The 17,961-nt window shown below is 55.8% G+C and overlaps 1 protein-coding gene across 1 annotated transcript; it reads left to right on the top strand.

Moving 5' to 3' along the window:
• Positions 1-326: 326 nt before the first annotated feature.
• ADGRD2 (adhesion G protein-coupled receptor D2) lies at positions 327-17,001 on the top strand. The gene is given in 25 exon segments (XM_058818494.1): positions 327-374; positions 478-538; positions 1,142-1,372; positions 1,513-2,166; positions 2,301-2,399; positions 2,871-2,956; positions 3,317-3,598; positions 3,806-3,917; positions 4,298-4,432; positions 4,710-4,821; positions 5,219-5,324; positions 5,858-5,913; positions 6,770-6,896; positions 6,989-7,092; positions 7,703-7,805; positions 8,008-8,161; positions 8,930-9,063; positions 9,639-9,754; positions 10,653-10,773; positions 12,833-12,874; positions 13,038-13,091; positions 13,399-13,540; positions 13,864-13,922; positions 15,968-15,998; positions 16,925-17,001. Coding segments are annotated over 25 exon segments (3,246 nt in total).
• The last annotated feature ends 960 nt before the right edge of the window (positions 17,002-17,961 follow it).

Here is a 17,961-nt window from a genome sequence, read left to right as displayed (position 1 = left end):
ATGCGGATGAAGAGGCTCTGCGGTTTTGCCTGCTTCTTGACATTGCACATCTCTACGTTTTACGCTTAATTATTTTATATCCTGCGAACAAATGTTTAACTGAGACCTTAAGGTCTTCAAGAAGATCTGGGAATTCTTTGGATAAGATACTATTTGGTACAGGTATTCCAGAGGGAGTAATTTTCTCCTTTTTGTTTTGGGGCTTTCTGAGGAAAGCAGCATTATCAGGGAATGCCATTTCTGCAGAGTGCTTCTGTCTCCGTGATGCATCTCCAGTAACACTTTATTTATTCTAGCCAAGGGTGAAACCTTCCCAGCTGGTCAGCATGGTTAGGAGAGACTTGAGTCTTGATTCTTGCTTCTTCAGCTTTATGGTGAGTATTACAATTTTACAATTTTTATTTTTTTTTTTCCATTCTGGCTATTTGAGATAATATTAGTGTTTCTCTGCTTGTTACAACACGTCCTCTCCACCAGGTCTGTCTGTCCAGGAGCCTCCTTGCCTTTGCAGTGCTTGCCAAGAACCAGACCTCTAAAGGTTAGTGTTTTTATCAGCACTTTCTATGTGTTTTACAAGCTACATCCAGCACAGAGAAACAAAACGTGTCTGGTGGTGCAAACAAAGGTAAAGGAACTTTTTCTGTTACTCTGTTTTGTGCCTAAAATGCTGTTTGCAGAGCTGGTATTTGCCAGGCTGTTTGCTCAGCTGCTGCTCTGTGCCCCACTGCATCTGCAAACCAAACAGATTATTTTGTGCCTGAAAATTGCATCTGCAAGTGCAGAGGCTGGGATGAGCTTTCTGGGGATAAAGCAAGTAAAGTTGTTTATGCATAGCTGCTCTGAACAAGCTTTTCTGAGGGCCATCCCCAGGCATAGCAGAGAGAGCTTTTCCCTTGTGCTGAGCTGAGCACGGTCTGTGTGTCCCACAGGAGTGCTCCCAGGCCCAGCTCTGGGCAGAGGGGTCACAGCACCCTCAGTTCAGGTCCCGTGTGGCCTGGGCTCTGTCACACTGTGCCCAGGGGCTGCCTGGGGACATGGGCTCCTGCCAGCAGCTCCCCCAAGGTGCACGAGGCAGTGATTTTAACTGTGGGATGGACAGTTTCTGTTTCCCCAAGCTGTGTGTGTGTGTGTCTCCCTCCAGGCTTTGCTCCTGTCACAATTGAGACCCCGAGGCACACGTATGAATACGTGGGCACTGCTCTGGACTGGTGGCAAGCTGGCAGGTACTGTGAGCAGCACTTTGCCCAGCTGCTCCTGGAGCCCCAGGACAGTGAGCAAGGCTCCCTCAGCACACTGCTGCAGTCCCACCACATCAGAGGCTCCGTGTGGCTGAAGGAAAGGGACAGTGTCCTGCACAAAGCAAAGAGGAGACGTGAGTATAAGTGGACATGGGATATTTAGAGATGTTTTCATACTGAAAAATATGACTGGAGAGGTTGTCCCTTGATTTTTTATTGTCACTTTATTGGCCTATGCTTCTTGCTTTCTGCTGACTGAAATTTCTCCTTCCAGGTGGCCACACTGTCCCAGTCCTGGTATTCAGAGACAAAACAGACACAAAATACGTGAAGGTGCTCTGTGACTTCCCGGCCCTGGCTGCTGTCACAGCCTGTGCCCACCTGCAGTGGGACACCAGGAGCCAGGACATCGCCACCGTGTTCTCCTACGCCGTGCCTGCTTTCATCAACGAGTTCCAGCTGCGTGGCTTCGTGGATGAGGAGGGCTTTGTTCGGTTTGCTCTCATTGTCCACGGGCACCATTCCCCCTACCTGCCCGTGTTCCGTGCTGATGGGCAGTGGCATCACTTCTGTGTCACCTGGCAGCAGGACAACGGCACCTGGGCCATCTACGCTGATGGGAAGAGGAGGGCAGCAGCCAGTGGTCTGTGCTCCATGGGACCCTCTGCCCCCCAGGCCATCTCTGGCCAGGGCACCTTCATCATTGGGCAGGACCAGGATTCCCTGGGGGGCACCTTCAGGGCCAAGGAGTCCTTCAGTGGGAACATCACCGACTTGCACATCTGGCACAAGGTCCTCAGTACCGAGCACATTGAGAGAGCTCGCTCCTGCTGGGTGGTAGAGCAGGACCTGCTGTTTGCGTGGAGCTCCAATGCCCTGGAAGTGGAGAGCACTGTCCAGACAGTGGCCATGAAGCTCCTTTGCCCAGGTGAGTCTCAGGATCCTCGTGGCTCTGAATGCCCAGCCCAGAGCGTTTGCTGTGCCAGGGCTTGCAGGAAAGGCGATGCCTGCTGGGGATGGCGTGTCCCTGGGAGACCCTTCTGTCTCTGTGTGTTTCCACAGGGCCTGTGGAGGAATGCAGAGTTTTGGAAGTTGGCAGCAGTGGATTCAGTTATGCATCTTGTTTGCAGCCTTTGCCTTTCATCTGTCACTACAGCAAGGGTACAGCATCTGTCAGTTATTCATGCATTGCTTCAAGCATGCACTCCTGGAGGTCCTGCCTGGGCTGCTGGCCAGGGGTGGGGAGGCCCCTGCTCTGAAGGGGTCACATGCAAACCCCTCTGGGGCTGGCACTTTGCTCCAGCTGCCTGCACTGTGACAGGGGTTTGGCTCTCCCCAGCTGGGATGGCAGTGGTGGCACACCCTGCATGGTGCAGGGCTGTCAGTGCCTCCCAATCCAGGCATTCCCAGGCTTATTGACCAGGGGAGCATGGGAAAGGCAGAAAGGGAGTGTGGAACTGTCTCTCCAGATGGGATTGTTAAAAATAAAATGCAGCTGTGAAGTCTCCTTGTCCTGCCTGTCCTGCAGACTTAGCCACCATCTGAGGACCCCGGCCCAGGCTTTGAACGTGGCATGTGCTAACCACACTGTGGCACACCTCAGCAGTGGTTCTGGCTCTGGTTTGTCCCCAGATGCATACTGGCAGCTGAAGAGAGCCCAGCTGGAGTCCAGCCACACGCTCGCCCGCCGTGTGAACGCCCTGGCAGTGAGGACAGTGGTGAGTCCTGCAGCCCCAGCAGGGCCAGCTGGCACCTGGAGAGGAGGAGCTGCTGGGCTGGGCGTGTTGGCACCTGGAGCTGCTTGAGGTCCCTTTGCCAGCAGTTCTGCCTGGGACCTTTCCTGAGCTGCTGTTGGAGATTGTGACCAACACAGCTGTAACTTCTGCTGCCATCAAACAAGCAGCGTTGCTTCAGATTGACTCATTGCACTGAGGACAAGAGATGCCTTCCCCCAGGATATTCCTGTTGGCCAGACAGGTCCTGGTGCCAGCAGGGGCATGCAGGGATTGCCAAGGCACAGCTGAGGATCAGGGAGAGCCAGGGCTCTGCACTGAACTAAACTCTCTTTTCCATGACAGATTCCTGACAGTGTCTTCTCGAGTGGTGTGCAAGACCTGAACCTCTCTGTGGCTCTCAATGCTCTGGATGTCTTGGCAGCTGTTCTGAGAGAAGGAGAAGTGCCCGTGCTTGAGCCATCTGACCTCCTTGCAGTCCTTCAATTACTAAAGCAAGTTTCAGATTTGGAAATCCAGGAGGGAGATGAGCTGGAGATGCTGGAGCAGTTGGGCCAGTACTACATGGAAGTCACTGAGTTAATTCTGGAAGAGCAGAACAGTGGGACCTGGTCCCTGATCAGCCAGGTACTGGTGTCCCCAGAGTGGGGCTGAGTGCCTCACCTGCTCCCCCTTGGCCTGCTGCACCCCCACAGGCTCTTGTGCTGCCCTCCAGTCTCAACTTCTCTTTGTTTTTCTGCCAAGGACCAAACGTTTAAGGGAACTCCTGTGAGCTGTGGGAAGGGGGGCTGACGGTGCAGGTGCTGATTTCCATCACTCTCTCTGCCTTTGCAGGTTATCAGGGGGCCCATGGCTGTGGTTGAGCTCTGTGACAGAATGGTGTCACTCCTGGTCCCACTGCTGACCACAGAGAGGACAAAGATCACGATCCAGCATGGGAATATTGGTGAGTGGCACTGGAGGGCATCTCACCAAGCCCCAGATCAGCCACTCTGTCTGGTTCCCAGCCCAAATCCACTGCTGGCTCCTCTGGCTCAGCTCTGGCCAGCCCTGCAGCCTGCTCCTATTTCCTCTGTGCAGTGGCACAGTGTGAGGGCACCTCTCAGGCTGTGGATTGCAGGAGCATTGTAAGAAGCCTTTGGGCATGGCAGAAATTGAGCCCAGATGCTCTTGGTTTGCACAGAAAGCACCTCCCTGCTGCTGCTGCTGCTGTGGGTCCTGGCTGGCCCTGGCTGGCATTGCAGTGTCCCTGTGGCACTTTGCTGTGGCAGCAGCTCTGGAGGAAGGCTGAGCCCTGGTTCAGCACCTGATGTTACCTGTGCACAGGGGTGGAGGTGAGGGGGCTGGAGCTGAGCGAGCAGCAGCTGAGTGGTGAGGCCTACGTGGTGCAGACCTCTGAGAAGGGCAGGCACGACCTCATCGAAGTTCCTGCAGAAGAAATGCAAAGGCTGAAATCCAGAGGTTTGTAACCACACCTGAGCTCCCCCTGGCACCTCTGCATGGCCCTCCTGAGTGCCACAGACTCCTTACCTTGGCCATATGAGGTCTGGAGAAGCGTGGAGAGGGGACACTCCTGATGAAAGTGAGATGGGCTGTGCGGGAGAGGATCTGTGCAGCCCCTCCAGAGACACAGCTGGGAGCTGAGGGGGTTCTGGGCCCCCAGCATCACCCCCAGGGGAGGGCAGGGGTGTCCAGTGTGCCCTGTGCCCTGTGCCTGTCCCTGTCCCTGTCCCTGCAGGTCTGCGCAGAGTCACAATGAAGAACATGTGGTTTGGCTACGGCTCCCTGCAGCGCTGCCTGTCCAGCAGCGCAGTGTCCCAGGCCACGGCTGCCCCTGATGGGGCACAGAAGTGAGTGAAACTGAGCACCCACCCCCCCAGTGCTGCCCTCAGCACCATGGAAGAGCTCATTTTCCAATCTGCATTGGGCTGGTGCCCGGGTTTTGGGGTCACTTCATCCCTATCCATCTCACCGGTGTCCCCGGGATGGACGGATGGTGGCTGCGGGCTGGCTGCGCTCCCGGAGCTCCGGACGCTAGGTGGGGATGGCCGCCCGCGCATCCCCGCCCGGCTCAGCCGCTCCGCCGGAGCCCCGGGGATGCTCCGGTGCCCACCGCGGGAAGCGCCGGGGCTGTGCCCGGTACCCCCGGGCCCGCTGTGCCCGGCCCTCGGCAGCACCCGGACCCCGCAGCCGCTCGGGAGATCCCGTTCGTGCTTCCTGCGCTGAGAGCAGCTCCTTCCCCGGCAGGTTCCTGGGCACCTCGGTGGGCACAGCGGTGATCTCAGCCACCCTGCTCAGCGACCAGCAGGAGATCAGCGCGGCGGTGCGCTACCGCCTGCAGCACCGTGCCCAGGTACCCCGGGCTGTGCCGGTGAGAGCGGCACGGCAAACCCACCTGGCTGTCCCGGCACGGCTCACCCCACCTGGCTGTCCCGGCACGGCTCAACCCACCTGGCTGTCCCGGCACGGCTCACCCCACCTGGCTGTCCCGGCACGGCTCAACCCACCTGGCTGTCCCGGCACGGCTCACCCCACCTGGCTGTCCCGGCACGGCTCAACCCACCTGGCTGTCCTGGCACGGCCCCGTCCGGCTGTCCCGGCACGGCTCAGTCCCCGAGCTTTGGGACGGGGCTGTCCCTGCCCTGGCTCTGTGTTTGTGCTGCTCTGACAGACCCTTCCCAGCCAGGGCAGTGACTGCACCCCTATCCTGCAGTGACTGCACCCCTGTCCTGCACTGACTGCACCCCTATCCTGCAGTGACTGCACCCCTGTCCTGCACTGACTGCACCCCTGTCCTGCACTGACTGCACCCCTGTCCTGCAGTGACTGCACCCCTGTCTTGCAGTGAGTGCTGGGTGACCCCTCCTCTCCCCTCTCTGCCTGCAGGACCTGCCCAATACTCTGGTGGGACCCGTCTGTGCCTTCTGGAACTTCAGCCTCAGGTGCCTTGTCTCTGTTCAGGTCCCCAGATTTATGAGCTTTTTATTTCCACTGGAAAACCAAGCATCTCAATATAAATGTAATGGTAAGAGTAGAGATCTGGAATTTTTTGCCTCCTTTGCATGCTGACATCCCCTGTCTGCTGGAGCAGAATGCTTTCCTGGGAAGATTTCCTTTGGAGAAGTCACTCACAAGCAAGTGACCTGTAATGAGGTATATACAGCCCAAATGGAAAGCCCTGGTTAATGATGGTTGTTGCCTGTGTCAAAGAGGAGTTAGCCCAGGATACACACCCCAAAGACATGCAGGACCCCCAGCCTCATAAACCCTGCCTGGCACTGGGATGTGTGTTTGCTGGATGTCACCGTGGTGAGAACACTGTGGCTGTGATAAATTATAGATTGGTAATTAAATCATTCAAGTGAAAAAACCTTGGGCTGGGATAGGCCTGTCCTGGGGAGCCAGGGGTGCCATGCTGGGTTTGTGGCACGCTGAGCTGGGGGGCAGAGCTGGGCACAGCCAGCCCAGGGCTGCTCTCAGAGCAGGGGCTGTGCAGGGACCCTGCCCAGAGCCGTGCTATAGCTGGGCTCTGTTAGAAGCTGCCATGGCTGAGCTCCACTCTTTAATGCACACATGGACACCAGATCAGTTATCACTGTGTGCCTGCTGGGTGAAGCAAAGCTGCTGAGACAAAGCCTGAACCAAAGGGAAGTCCAGGTGAAGACCTGTTTCTGATATCCTCATCTTCCTCCTTTAAACTCTGCTTTTCCTGAGACAATGCAATTGCCATCGTGCCCTGGTTTCTGTGGAAGTGAAGGGTCATTTCCCTGTGTTTTCTCTGGTTTTGCTGCACGTTAGCCCAGATGCTGGTGGGATGTGGTCCACAGCTGGCTGCTCTGTGGCCAAGTCTCTCTCAGACTCCACTGCCTGTTTTTGCAACCACACCACCAATTTTGCCATCCTGCTGCAGGTGTACGAGATGGAGGTACGTGAGGAGCCTGCCTCTGGGTGGGTGCCAGGCTGGTGGGGTTAACTCAGGAGGAATTTGAGTCTCCTGTTGTTTCATGTCTGGAGCAGAGGACCAACAAGGAAGAGTTCACCCTGCAGACTTTGACTTTCATTGGATGTGGAGTTTCCTTCTGTGCCTTGATGGTCACCTTCATTTTGTTCCTGGCAGTTGGGTAAGAAAAGCCTGGGCACTTGCAGCCTCCTCTGTATTTTCTACCTGATATTTTCCTCCCGAGCCTTTCTCAGAGTGTCCTTTGCCAGCGTGGGTGGGGCAGGTGTGTGGGAAGAGCTGGGAGCTGCTCCATGGCACAGGGGAGCGCTTGTTGCTGGCTGGAGAGGGGCTCAGCCCTGGCTGTTTCTGTGGAGATGCTTACTGATCTGTGCACACACACCTGCAGGTCTGTGCAAGGTTTCCATCAATTGCTAACGATGTTTACTATAAAAGCTGCTCTGCTAGAATTAAGTTTTATAAAATAAATGGAGCAAGGACTATTTCTTTGATTGCCAACCCTTCTGTGTCACTTGGCAAGCACAGAGCTCTGCCTTGTGAGCGTGGCAGGGGCTCCCTCCACCTCTGCCTCCCTGCCTGGAGCTGGCCAAGGGCTCAGCAGCTGCGCCCAAAGGTGTCCCCAGCACCAGGGGCTTGCACAGCAGGGCTGTCCTCTGCCCCTCTCACTGTCATTCTGCAGGGACGAGTGGCCCAGGCAGGCCTGCCCAGCCCCAGGGGACAGGGAGGGCCCTTCAGTGTGGCTGCAGCTCAGGGCTCCCTCTCTCCCTCCCCAGCGTCCCCAAGAGTGAACGAACGACGGTGCACAAGAACCTGATCCTGGCCCTGGCTGCAGGGGAAGCTCTGCTCATGGTCAGCGAGCTGGCCAAGCCCAGCCAGGTGAGCTCAGCAGGAATGACCCGCTCAGCCCACGAGGCCAGGCTCCAGCGCCTCTGTCAGAGCAACAGAACAGAAGTATTTGCTAATTCCCTTAAATTAATTAAAGTCTAATTACCTTACCCCTTTATTAATTACCTGTAACTCGTCTCTCTGTTGGAGATGCACATACACACGTTGTGCAACGTGGTTTCTGCCCCTCCAGGTGCTGTGTTTCATGGTCACTGCCTTCCTGCACCTCTTCTTCATGGCAGCCTTCTCATGGATGCTGGTGGAGGGGCTTCTCCTCTGGAGCAAAGTGGTGGCAGTCAACATGAGTGAAGGCAGGAGAATGAGGTTCTACTACGTGACAGGCTGGGGTATCTGCACACTCCTCTGCCTTGGCTCCTCAGGAAAATACTATTTTTCTTTTCTAGTGAAAGTTTTGATAGGAGAGATGCACAATTGTTTGATTTAATTTAATATGAGAACTGGGTGCTGGTGCCCTTCAGAGCTCTCTGGAATTATTTGTCAAATTGTTAGTCTTAAAATATAAGTTGAGCGGCATTTCTGTTATACTTCTAAACCCAGAAGTTCATTTAAAAAAATGGAGGAGGAGATTTATGGTAACTTCTCGTTCTTGGAGAGCATCGCTCTTGTCTGATAGTAATTAAATATAAATGCGTTCCTCAATAAGCACCTTTTGTTCTGAGGGAGCCCTTTAGGGACATAGAATTATTTGAATAAGCTGAGATTTGTGTCAAAGAGGAGCCTCTTTAGGGATGTGCTGCTCAAGGAGCACACACCTCGTTGGACACTGGGCAACCACTTCAAGTATTTTGGATTGGTTTATGTCTTTGATTGTCCATTTTGTTAAAAAAGCAATCTGAGGAATAAATTGCTTTGGTCAGGACTCAGGACTTGGGATGCTTTATACCTCAGAGAAAGATGCTGACAGCTTGTAAATCTGGCTGTGTTGAGCCAGGACAGATTTCAGCTGCAGAGGATTGATGTTGCTCGTGGGGTTTTGGAGGCTCACGTTGAAGTCTGTCTGGTCAGGGGGGTTTTGAGGCAATTGTCTGGCGCACGGTGCCCTGCATGGGGCATCTCTGCTTTTCCCAGGGTTTAACCTGTGGGTTTTTCTGCAGGGCTTCCAGTCCTCATCGTGGGGGTGACCCTTGCCAGCTCCTTTGACAAGTATGTGGCAGCCAACCACTGCTGGCTGAACGTGCAGACCAACGTCATCTGGGCCTTCGTGGGGCCTGTGCTCCTCATCCTGGCTGTGAGTGCCAAACCCTGCTGGGAAGGGGGGACTCCCTTGGGGCTGCTCCAGAAAAGCAGTGCAGGGTCAGGGGTGCAGCCCATTGTGCCCGCTGCTTTTAGAGGAAAAGTGTTGTTTTGCTTTATATAGACTTCTGCAACACAAGTAAATCTCTTTAATCAAAAAAGCTTTTTGATAGGAAAAAGTGCTTTAAGAAAATTTTGCTGACCAGTTCTTGGTTGGCTGTTCAGTTAGGAATGTGCTGTGTGACATTGCCTTAGCAAAGGGTCTGATTTTAATACAGGAATATTTACATCCTTGAAATATTGTTATACATAACACAGCAGCAGAAAAAAGCACAATGTTTATGGGGTCCAGAACAGACCTTTACCAGGGAAGAGGTTGTGTGGGAGCAGTTTTGGGATGTTTCCTAGATTTCACTCCTGTGCAGATAGCTCTGTGAAGCCTTTTGGTTTCACTGCTTTCCTGGCAGGGACGTTTGTCCCCAAGCTGTGACCCCAGTTTCCAGCAGAGGAGGCTCACCTGAGGAGCTGAGGCTGCAGACGAGCCCAGCTCTGTCCCTCTGTCCCTGGCAGGTGAACAGCCTGGTGCTGCTCCGCGTGGTGACCGTGACCGTGGCCAGCGCGCGCAGGAGATCCAGGATGCTGACCCCCAACAGCAGCCTGGAGAGCCAGATTGGAACACAGCTCTGGTGAGCAGGGATGGGCCTGGCCCTCCCAGCGGGGCTGCCATGGGTGGGAAACCTGTGAGGCAGTGTTAGATACGAGGAGGAAATCCTTTCCAGAGAAGCTGCCGAGGCGCTGGCACAGGTTGGCCAGAGAAGCTCGGCCAAGTGAAGACAGTGAGGTGTGAGAGTGAGAGCAGCAGGGCAGAGGGGATTCTCTCCCCAGGGCAGCTGTGTCCCACCCAAAGACGGTCTCTAACCCCAGATGAGAAGCCCAGCCAGCACATTCTGTGCTGGTCTCCATCTGCACTCACACTCCTCAATCTCACCCTTTGGGACAGGAGACCCTTGGCAGCGCCTGCAGAAATCCAAGCTTGGGACTTGGTGGGTTGAAAGTAAAGCTGGTGGGTGTTACACACACAGGGGGAGAGGCAGTGGGGACTTCTGTAATCAGTCAATACTGAGAGACCTCTATAAAACTGCTGCCTGAGTCATTGCTTTATCATGCTCTGTGAATTTTTATTGTTGTTAGCTGGCGCCGGATACCCCTGCTAGACACGCATTGTTCCCCTGTAGCATAAATAAATTTTCCCAAATTTACAGAAGCACAAAGATAGGGCATTGCTGGAGGGCAGGGTGACATCCATGTGCAAATAAAACAAATAGAGAAACCCTCCTTGCAGCAGAAATTGGGGGGAAATCGCTGTTTTCTCATGGCTGATGACGTCAAAGAGCTCCCTTCTCGCTAACTTGCAGTGATAAATGAAGAGCAGGGCTGGCACACTGGGGTCTGGGAGGTGAAATATTTGGTTTTTCCTGTCTTAACTTATTTTGTTTGCAGAGGAATTTGTTCCACAGCTCCTGCCTTGGTAGGGTTTCATCCCTGAAGTGTGCCCGGGTAACCCTGAGCTCTCCCTCCCGCCAGGGCCACGGCCAAGCCCGTGCTGGTGCTGCTGCCCGTGCTGGGGCTCACCTGGCTCTGCGGGCTCCTGGTGCACCTCAGCATCGTCTGGGCCTACGTGTTCATCGTGCTGAACTCCCTGCAGGTGAGTCCTGCATCCCATGGGTGCCCAGGCCACCAGGGCATGGCCAGGCTGGCACCTGCAGGGCACTCTGCCTGCCCTTGCAGCCCTGAAGCCAGCCCAGCTTTCCCCAGGCACTGGGCCATTTGTCTGGGGAAACTCATTTCATCCTTCCAAGATACAAAATACAACTCTGGAGACCTTGCATGGCCCTCAGCACCAGTCTCTGGCAGTGTCCTGCTGGTGCCACAGGTTTCCAGTTCAGACCTTGTTTTTTGTGCTAGTTTTTCTCACATCAGTGTGGTTGCAAATTGGCAGTTACAAACTCATTAGAGTTTTTATTTGCTCCAGTAATGGGTAATTAACACGGTACCTGTGCAGCCAGATGGGGCAGGCATCGCTCCTGCTGTTTGCACCTGGGGAATGAGCCTCTGGTGCCCTGGGGCTGTTCCCAGGACTGGGGACGTCTGAACTCAGGGACACACGGTGACAAAACCCTCTGGAACATGTGCTGACACCTGCGATCCACAGCATCAACAGAGGCCTGCCAGCCTTGAGAGAAGGCAGCTGTAGATGGAGCCAGAGAAGCACTGAACACCCCTGCACACCCCTGCACATCTCTGCATGCCTCTGCACACCCCTGAACACCCCTGCACATCTCTGAACACCCCTGCACATCTCTGCATGCCTCTGCATGCCTCTGCACACCCCTGAACACCCCTGCACATCCCTGAACACCCCTGCACACTCCTGCACACCCCTGCACATCTCTGCATGCCTCTGCACATCCCTGAACACCCCTGCACATCTCTGAACACCCCTGCACACTCCTGCACACCCCTGCACACTCCTGCACACCTCTGAACATCCCAGCACATCTCTGCACATCCCTGCACGCCCCTGCACATCCCTGAACACCCCTGAACCCCGTGGTGGCCGTGTCACCCTGTGCACATGTCCCTTCATTACCAAGTTCAGGACAATCTGCCCCAGAGGAGAAATAAATGCTGCAGAGAAGCTGCAGAGTTGAGAGAAAGCCATCCTGTTCCAGCCCCTTTGCTTACTTCCTATGGACCACTTGGAATTTCCTTTGAGGCCGGCGTGTCCCTTCACGCGTGGGTCCTGTGCAGTTGTTCTGTGGTTGGGGTTGGTTTTGTTTGACTCTTTTCCGTTTGCCTGCAGCAGCCCAAGCCTGTCCTCAGGGCTGCCCTGTGTGCTGGCACCAAAGATGAAAACTCCTTCTGCAGGCAGGCAGGGCAGGAACACAGACAGGGGCTGAGCAGCAGGAGGGAGCCCCTGGTGCTGTGGGGCAGAGCAGGGGCAGCAGAAGGGGCAGGGACAGGGGCAGGACAGGCTGGAAGGGGAGGGGGCAGGAGGGGGTCCCCCAGAGCTGCCTCTCTGCTCCCAGCCTCTGCTGCAGCTGGGCCTCCTCTCCTTCCCCCTCTCCTTCCTCCTCTCCTCCCCGCCGCCCTCCCCACGCTGATCCAGAATGATTCCTTCAAGGAAGACCTGCCTGGGAAGGCTGGCCAGAATCTGCTCTGGGGGAGTGAGCAGCGTTGCTGGCTGAAGGACAGGTCAGGGCACGGTGCCAGGGGCCTGCCACGGCCTGCCAAGAGCGCGCAGATGAGAGCAGGGCTCGCTGGAGGCAAGATGGATTGCATCTCCTGCTGCAGCTGATTTATCTAGCTGCGATAACAAAACACCCACAGATATAACATAAATCTGGTGGGCCAGATAGGGCTGCCTTAAGGCCAGCATCGTGGGTCTGGAGCTGTAATTAGCCCCAGGCTGTGGCCCCCAGGCAAGGCTCGCTCTGGGCACGTCCCTCACACAGCTGTGCCCGAGGTGCCCGAGGTGCCCGAGGTGCCACTGCTCTCTGCTCCCCTCCTGGCGTGTGTGAGCAGCAAGAGCAGCACCTCTGTGCACAGCCTGGTCTCAGGTGTGGGAGGTTCTCCCTGTCCCTGCTGGGCTGTGCCCACCCTGTGTGCCAGCCTCACCCACCCCAGGGTGCCCCTTTGCTCCGTGCAGAGGAGCACAAACCAGCCGTGCATCTCTGACCCCTCCTCTGCTCCGTCCCTTCCAGGGCCTGTACATATTCCTGGTCTATGCTGTCTGTAACAGCGAGGTAAGAGATGGGCTCAGTCCCTGTCAGAGCAGCTGTGTTGGCATTGGGGGAGCTGGGTTCTGTGCTGCTCCTGCCCTGGCTGCTCTTTCTCCGTGACTTGCTGGAGCATCTCCAGCTGTGCTGGCGCTGCTGTGGCCTCTCTCATGTCCTTGCTCTGCTGCAGGTGAGGAATGCCATCCAGAGGATGAAGGACAAGAAGAAAGCCCTCTCATTCACAGTAAGCTGGGAGGAATCCTGCTGCCCCTTCATCCACCAGAGGAGGGTCCCAGCTGTGCTGTGGGTCTGCTTTGGGGAGATGATGATGGAAAGAAATATTATTTTTTAATGTGTGTCTGCGTTCTTTGTGGTCTTGTTGGACACCACAGACCCAAAGATAGCCTGCCCCCATTAGGCAGCAGCCTGCTCTGCCAGGGTGGGATGGGAGCCAAAGCAGGGATGATGAAATCCTTCTCTGAAGTCGGATCTGGGTGTAGCCAAGGCTCCTTGCAATTTCACTGTCCTGCATCTCCTGCCTGTCATTCCAGAACTGCTCTCATCCCATCAACTACTTATCCAGCCCGAGGAACACGAGCTCCTGGGACACAGGGAGGCTGAGTCCTGCCCCTGAGGCTGCCCTGGCCAGCCCAGTGCAGAGGGACCCTCCAGTGAAGAGCATCACCAGCAGAGGTGAGAGGGTTTTTGTTGTTGTTGGCCCAGGCTGGGTGCTCTCATCAGCACCATGGCAGCATTGCATTCTCCTGAGGCAAAAATCCATCTTAGTGTCTCAAAATTAATTTTCTGGAGGAAGAGCAAAGGTGACAGTTGAAAATAGGGGTTTTGGCTTTGGGGCAAAAGGTTTTGCATTCTCCAACCAGTTTGTGGGTGCAGTGATGCAGAAAACCCATTTGGTCCCTTAGCTGCAGTGGGGGACACAAAGCACCAGGTTCTTGGGAAAGCATAAACATTTCTGTTCTCTGGTCTGTGAACTCACTGTGCTGCTTCACCTTTAGGAAATTTTGGAGCCAGAATTCTCATGGGCATCTCATCCATCACGTCCCCCGAGAGGCCGGTATGTAACAGCTGCTGTTCCTCACCTGCACCCCTGGCAGGGCTCAGCAGGTCTGTGGGGACACCCCTGAGCTGGCAGGGGCACAGCAGGGACAGGAGTGGTCCCAGAACACTTCTGTGCCAAATCCAGTCAGATTCCAAGGCAAAGGCTGGCCCTGAGCCCATGGGGAGCCAGGAGGGGGCTCAGAGCAGGGCCCTGCAGGAACAGGAGGTGATGCTGAATTCGGGCCATAAACCCCAAGGCTGGGGTGGGTATGGATCAAGCAGGGGGCTTTCCCAAGGACAGCAGATTGAATCAGGCAGTGGGGCAGGTGCCAGGGGCTGTGCTGCCTGCATGGGGATGGAGAGCTCAGCAAGGCACGGCCTAAGCAGGGAACAATTTAAATTTGACTACTCTGCTCCCACTTCCATCTCCTGCTTTTGAAATGATCATCAGTCCTTGTGCACTTGACATACAAGTGCTGTAATTCCCTCAGAATAAAATCCAGCACTACTTTCATGAGTCCCTCACTGAAGGATCTCTCTTTCCCTCTCTAATATTTATCCTTTGAAAACCTATGTCACATAGACAGCTCTTATTTATCCAATAGATAATACTTCTACAGCTGGCATATCGTTCTGGAGGCACTCAGTAAAATCCATATTTCCATCTCTGGTGATTTATGTTGTGGTCAATGCTGCAGCACTGGCCCCTGCACAGCACCAGGGCTCTCTCAGTGATGCTTTCCCCAGGCCCAGGTGCTGGCAGTGTGGGCAGGGTCAGGGTGAGCCCCTGGCACAGGTACAGGACGTGGGCCCAGGATGAGCCCAAGGACCCCAGATCCAGCAGGAGCAGCAGATCCCCTGAATGCCAAGGCCGTGGCATTTCCCAGCAGCACAGACACAAAGTGCTTCCCTCCCTGAGGGTCACCGAGGGCTTTGCTGTGCATAAACATTGCATTTTAATGTGGGGCTTCCCTTCTTGGCCGAGGCAGGTGCTGCAGGGCTGGGGCTGCTCCCGGCGCTGCTGCAGCTCCAGGGGCAGAGCTGGCAGGGCCCCTGAGCCCTGGGCAGGGCAGGGATGGGCACAGGGCTGGGCACAGGGCTGAGCAGGGCAGGGATGGGCACACGACAGCTTTGGGCATGGCATTGCTGGGCACACAAAATACTGGGCATGGGACAGAGCTGGGCACACAGAGTGCTGGGCATGGCATGGTGCTGGGCATGGCAGTGCTGGGCATGGCATGGTGCTGGGCACACAGAGTGCTGGGCATGGCAGTGCTGGGCATGGCATGGTGCTGGGCACACAGAGTGCTGGGCATGGCAGTGCTGGGCACGCCTGTGCCCTCCCCATGTGCCCTGTGCTGTGCTGTGCAGGGGCTGCTGTCAGTGCCCTCAGTTATGTAAGCCAGGCTGTTTCCCTGCTCCCTGGCTGAGTCACGGTGAGCAGCACACTCAGAATGTCACTGGCAGCTGCACAATAGTTTGGATGAAGAGAAGATGCTACTTAAAGGCGTTTGAAAACACTTAAAATGACAAAACACTGAGCGAATGGAGATGCAAACACAGACAAGATGTTCTTCGTGTTTCAGCTTTTTTAAATGTTGTTTGGTGGTCTTTGTTGTTGTTGTTGGACTGGGAGTAGGGATTTCACATCTCCCAGAGCATTACCATCCTTTGAGCACAGATTTCAGACTGTGTGGGCTCTCCCTGCTGCAGCACAGGCGTGCCCTCATCCTTTCCTGGCTTTTCCTGTGCTCTCCAGCATGGCATCCAGCCTGGTGGGTGCCCACGAGGCTGGCAGGGTGCCCAGAGCAGGCGTTAGGACCAGGGTGTCAGCTCCCAGCTCTGAGGGGGGCAGCTGGGTCTGGGACCCTCTGCTGGTCCCGTCCCTGGGGCTGGGATGGGGGCTCTGGTTCCTGGGCAGGGACAGGGGGTGGCTCAGGGCAGGGACCGTGGGTGGGTGGGCTCTGGGCAGCCCTGCCTGGCCCCAGGGCTGTGCTGGGGGCAGCCAGCAGCAAAGCCACCACAGCCATACCCTGTGCTAACACCTCCTCCCTCTTCCAGGCCGTGGAGCTGACAGCGTTCAAGTGCTCAGGTAAATTTGCTTCCATCATGTTCTGCAGTTTTTGTTGGTGGTGCTGGCTGCTGTGGCTGTGTGCTGGAGGGCAGCTGCTCTCTGCCCAGCCTCCAGGACAGGATTATTTTATTTCCAAACTGCCCTGCTGGGTTCCTGGCCAGGCTGTGAGAATTCTGAGTCCCCTGAGCAGAGGAGGGACAGGCTGTGCAGCCCCAGTGGCACTGCCTCTCCTGTGGCTCAGCCAAAGGTCCCACCCCAAGGCACCTGCCTGGTTTCTGCCCGTGTCTCTGCACCTTTCTTGCTGCCCCTCCTTGTCTGCCCCAGCTCCTGGGGGCACAGGCAGGGCCGGGGGCAGAGGGGGCTGAGGCTCCTGTGCCGAGCCTTTGCCTGCCCCCGGCCCCACTGCTCTGGGCCAGGGCCTGGGGGGCAGCAGCTCCTTCTGCCTGGGCTGTTTCAGACCAGCAGCTGTGGCAGAAAGCGCTGGAGGGTGCTGGGAGTGCCACGATCCCAGAGAAGGGAGGCTGGGGAAGGTGGCTATTCAGACAGGGCTGGATTTAGGAGCTTAAAAGCAGCCACTGAGCTCCTTCTGTTTCGGGTTGTAGAAAGGCCAATGTCACCGTGGAGGTGGGTAGCATTAAAACCAGAAATCCCTCTAAGCCCCAGCCCTCTGCTGGGTGGCAGCTCCCTGCTGCCTCCTCCGCTCCCCAGCCTGGCTTTGGGCAAGTCCCCAGCTCCTCACAGTACAAATGCAGCATATTTCACTTTATTTTCTCTAACAATCACTGCTGGGTACTCCCAGTGCAGCTCCTGGGGGGACCCTCAGGTGGACAGTGCAGTGAGCACACACCAGGGGTGCAGTGACCATATTTCTTCTGCATTGTGACATTTCCTTTTGTCAAGGCAAGCAGTGCCTTAGCAGGTCTCTGATTTTGCTGCACATGAAGTGTGTAAGCAGGGCAGCCTCAGGCTGTTTTTGAGATGATGCCACCCAGCAGCAGTGCAGCTTTCCTCCCCACACTGACACCTGGGAAAGGCAGGAATGGTGGCACCCAGGAGTAGCTGTGCAGCTCTTGGGATATTCCCTTGTGCAGCAGCATTTTGGGCTGTGGGGTCTCAGAGGCAGCAAGACCTGCACCCACCACGGGCGTTTGTGCTCTGTCCACCCACCCTCACCTTCTGCTGCACATCTTATAGCCCATGTGTGTCATTAAACTCCAGCTGTGCAAAGATGTGGGTTGTGAACTTGGTTTTGTTTCCTCAGGTGAGCCCTCAGTGTGGTTTTAGAAGCTCAGGTGTGCACAGAGGGCGATGGAACACCAGGCTGGGCCAGGCTGTGCCTTCCCATTCTGCTCACAGAGCAAAGCCCTGTGGAGCCCTTGGGTGCAGAATGGGGACAGATGATCCCAGCACAGACACTGCCCCCCTTCTGTTTGTTCTCTCCCGAATAGTTTAATGAAAAGGGATGTGTTTAGCCCCAGATACCTTTATTTGAAAGCTGCCAGGGAGCTGATGAAATGGTGCTGCTGCCAGCAGGAGCTGTGGCAGAGACAGGAAAGGTGTTTGTTCCCTGTTCCACCTGTGTGTCCCAGGAAAGCTGTGCTGGGTCTGGGGTGGGAGCAGCCCCTCTCTACCCCAGGGCCTCAGTGAGAACTCTGGGTGTTGCAGTGGCCCCAAGTGGAGGGACAGACAGTGGGTCCGTGGGCAGGTGGGATGGGTGAGGATTAGGGTGGATAAAATCCAGGTGAGTGCCAGGCCAGAGCCAGGGAAATGGGGAATTTTGCAGCGTGGCCGTGGCATGAGCCAGGCAGGGCGTCCCCCCACAGGGGCTCAGTCCAAGGAGCAGCTCTGCAGTAATGAGCTCCAGGCAGCTGTAGGGAGCTGCTCTGTGCAGCCAGCCCTGCCTGCCTTCATTACACACATTTTGTGAGCAGGGCATGGCTGGGGCGTTCACATATTTGCACAAACAATAAGTCCCATCTTC

Source organism: Ammospiza caudacuta, chromosome 21 (assembly GCF_027887145.1).
Source record: "Ammospiza caudacuta isolate bAmmCau1 chromosome 21, bAmmCau1.pri, whole genome shotgun sequence".
NCBI classification, from domain to species: domain Eukaryota; kingdom Metazoa; phylum Chordata; class Aves; order Passeriformes; family Passerellidae; genus Ammospiza; species Ammospiza caudacuta.
This window is presented reverse-complemented; position numbering and strand designations above follow the sequence as displayed.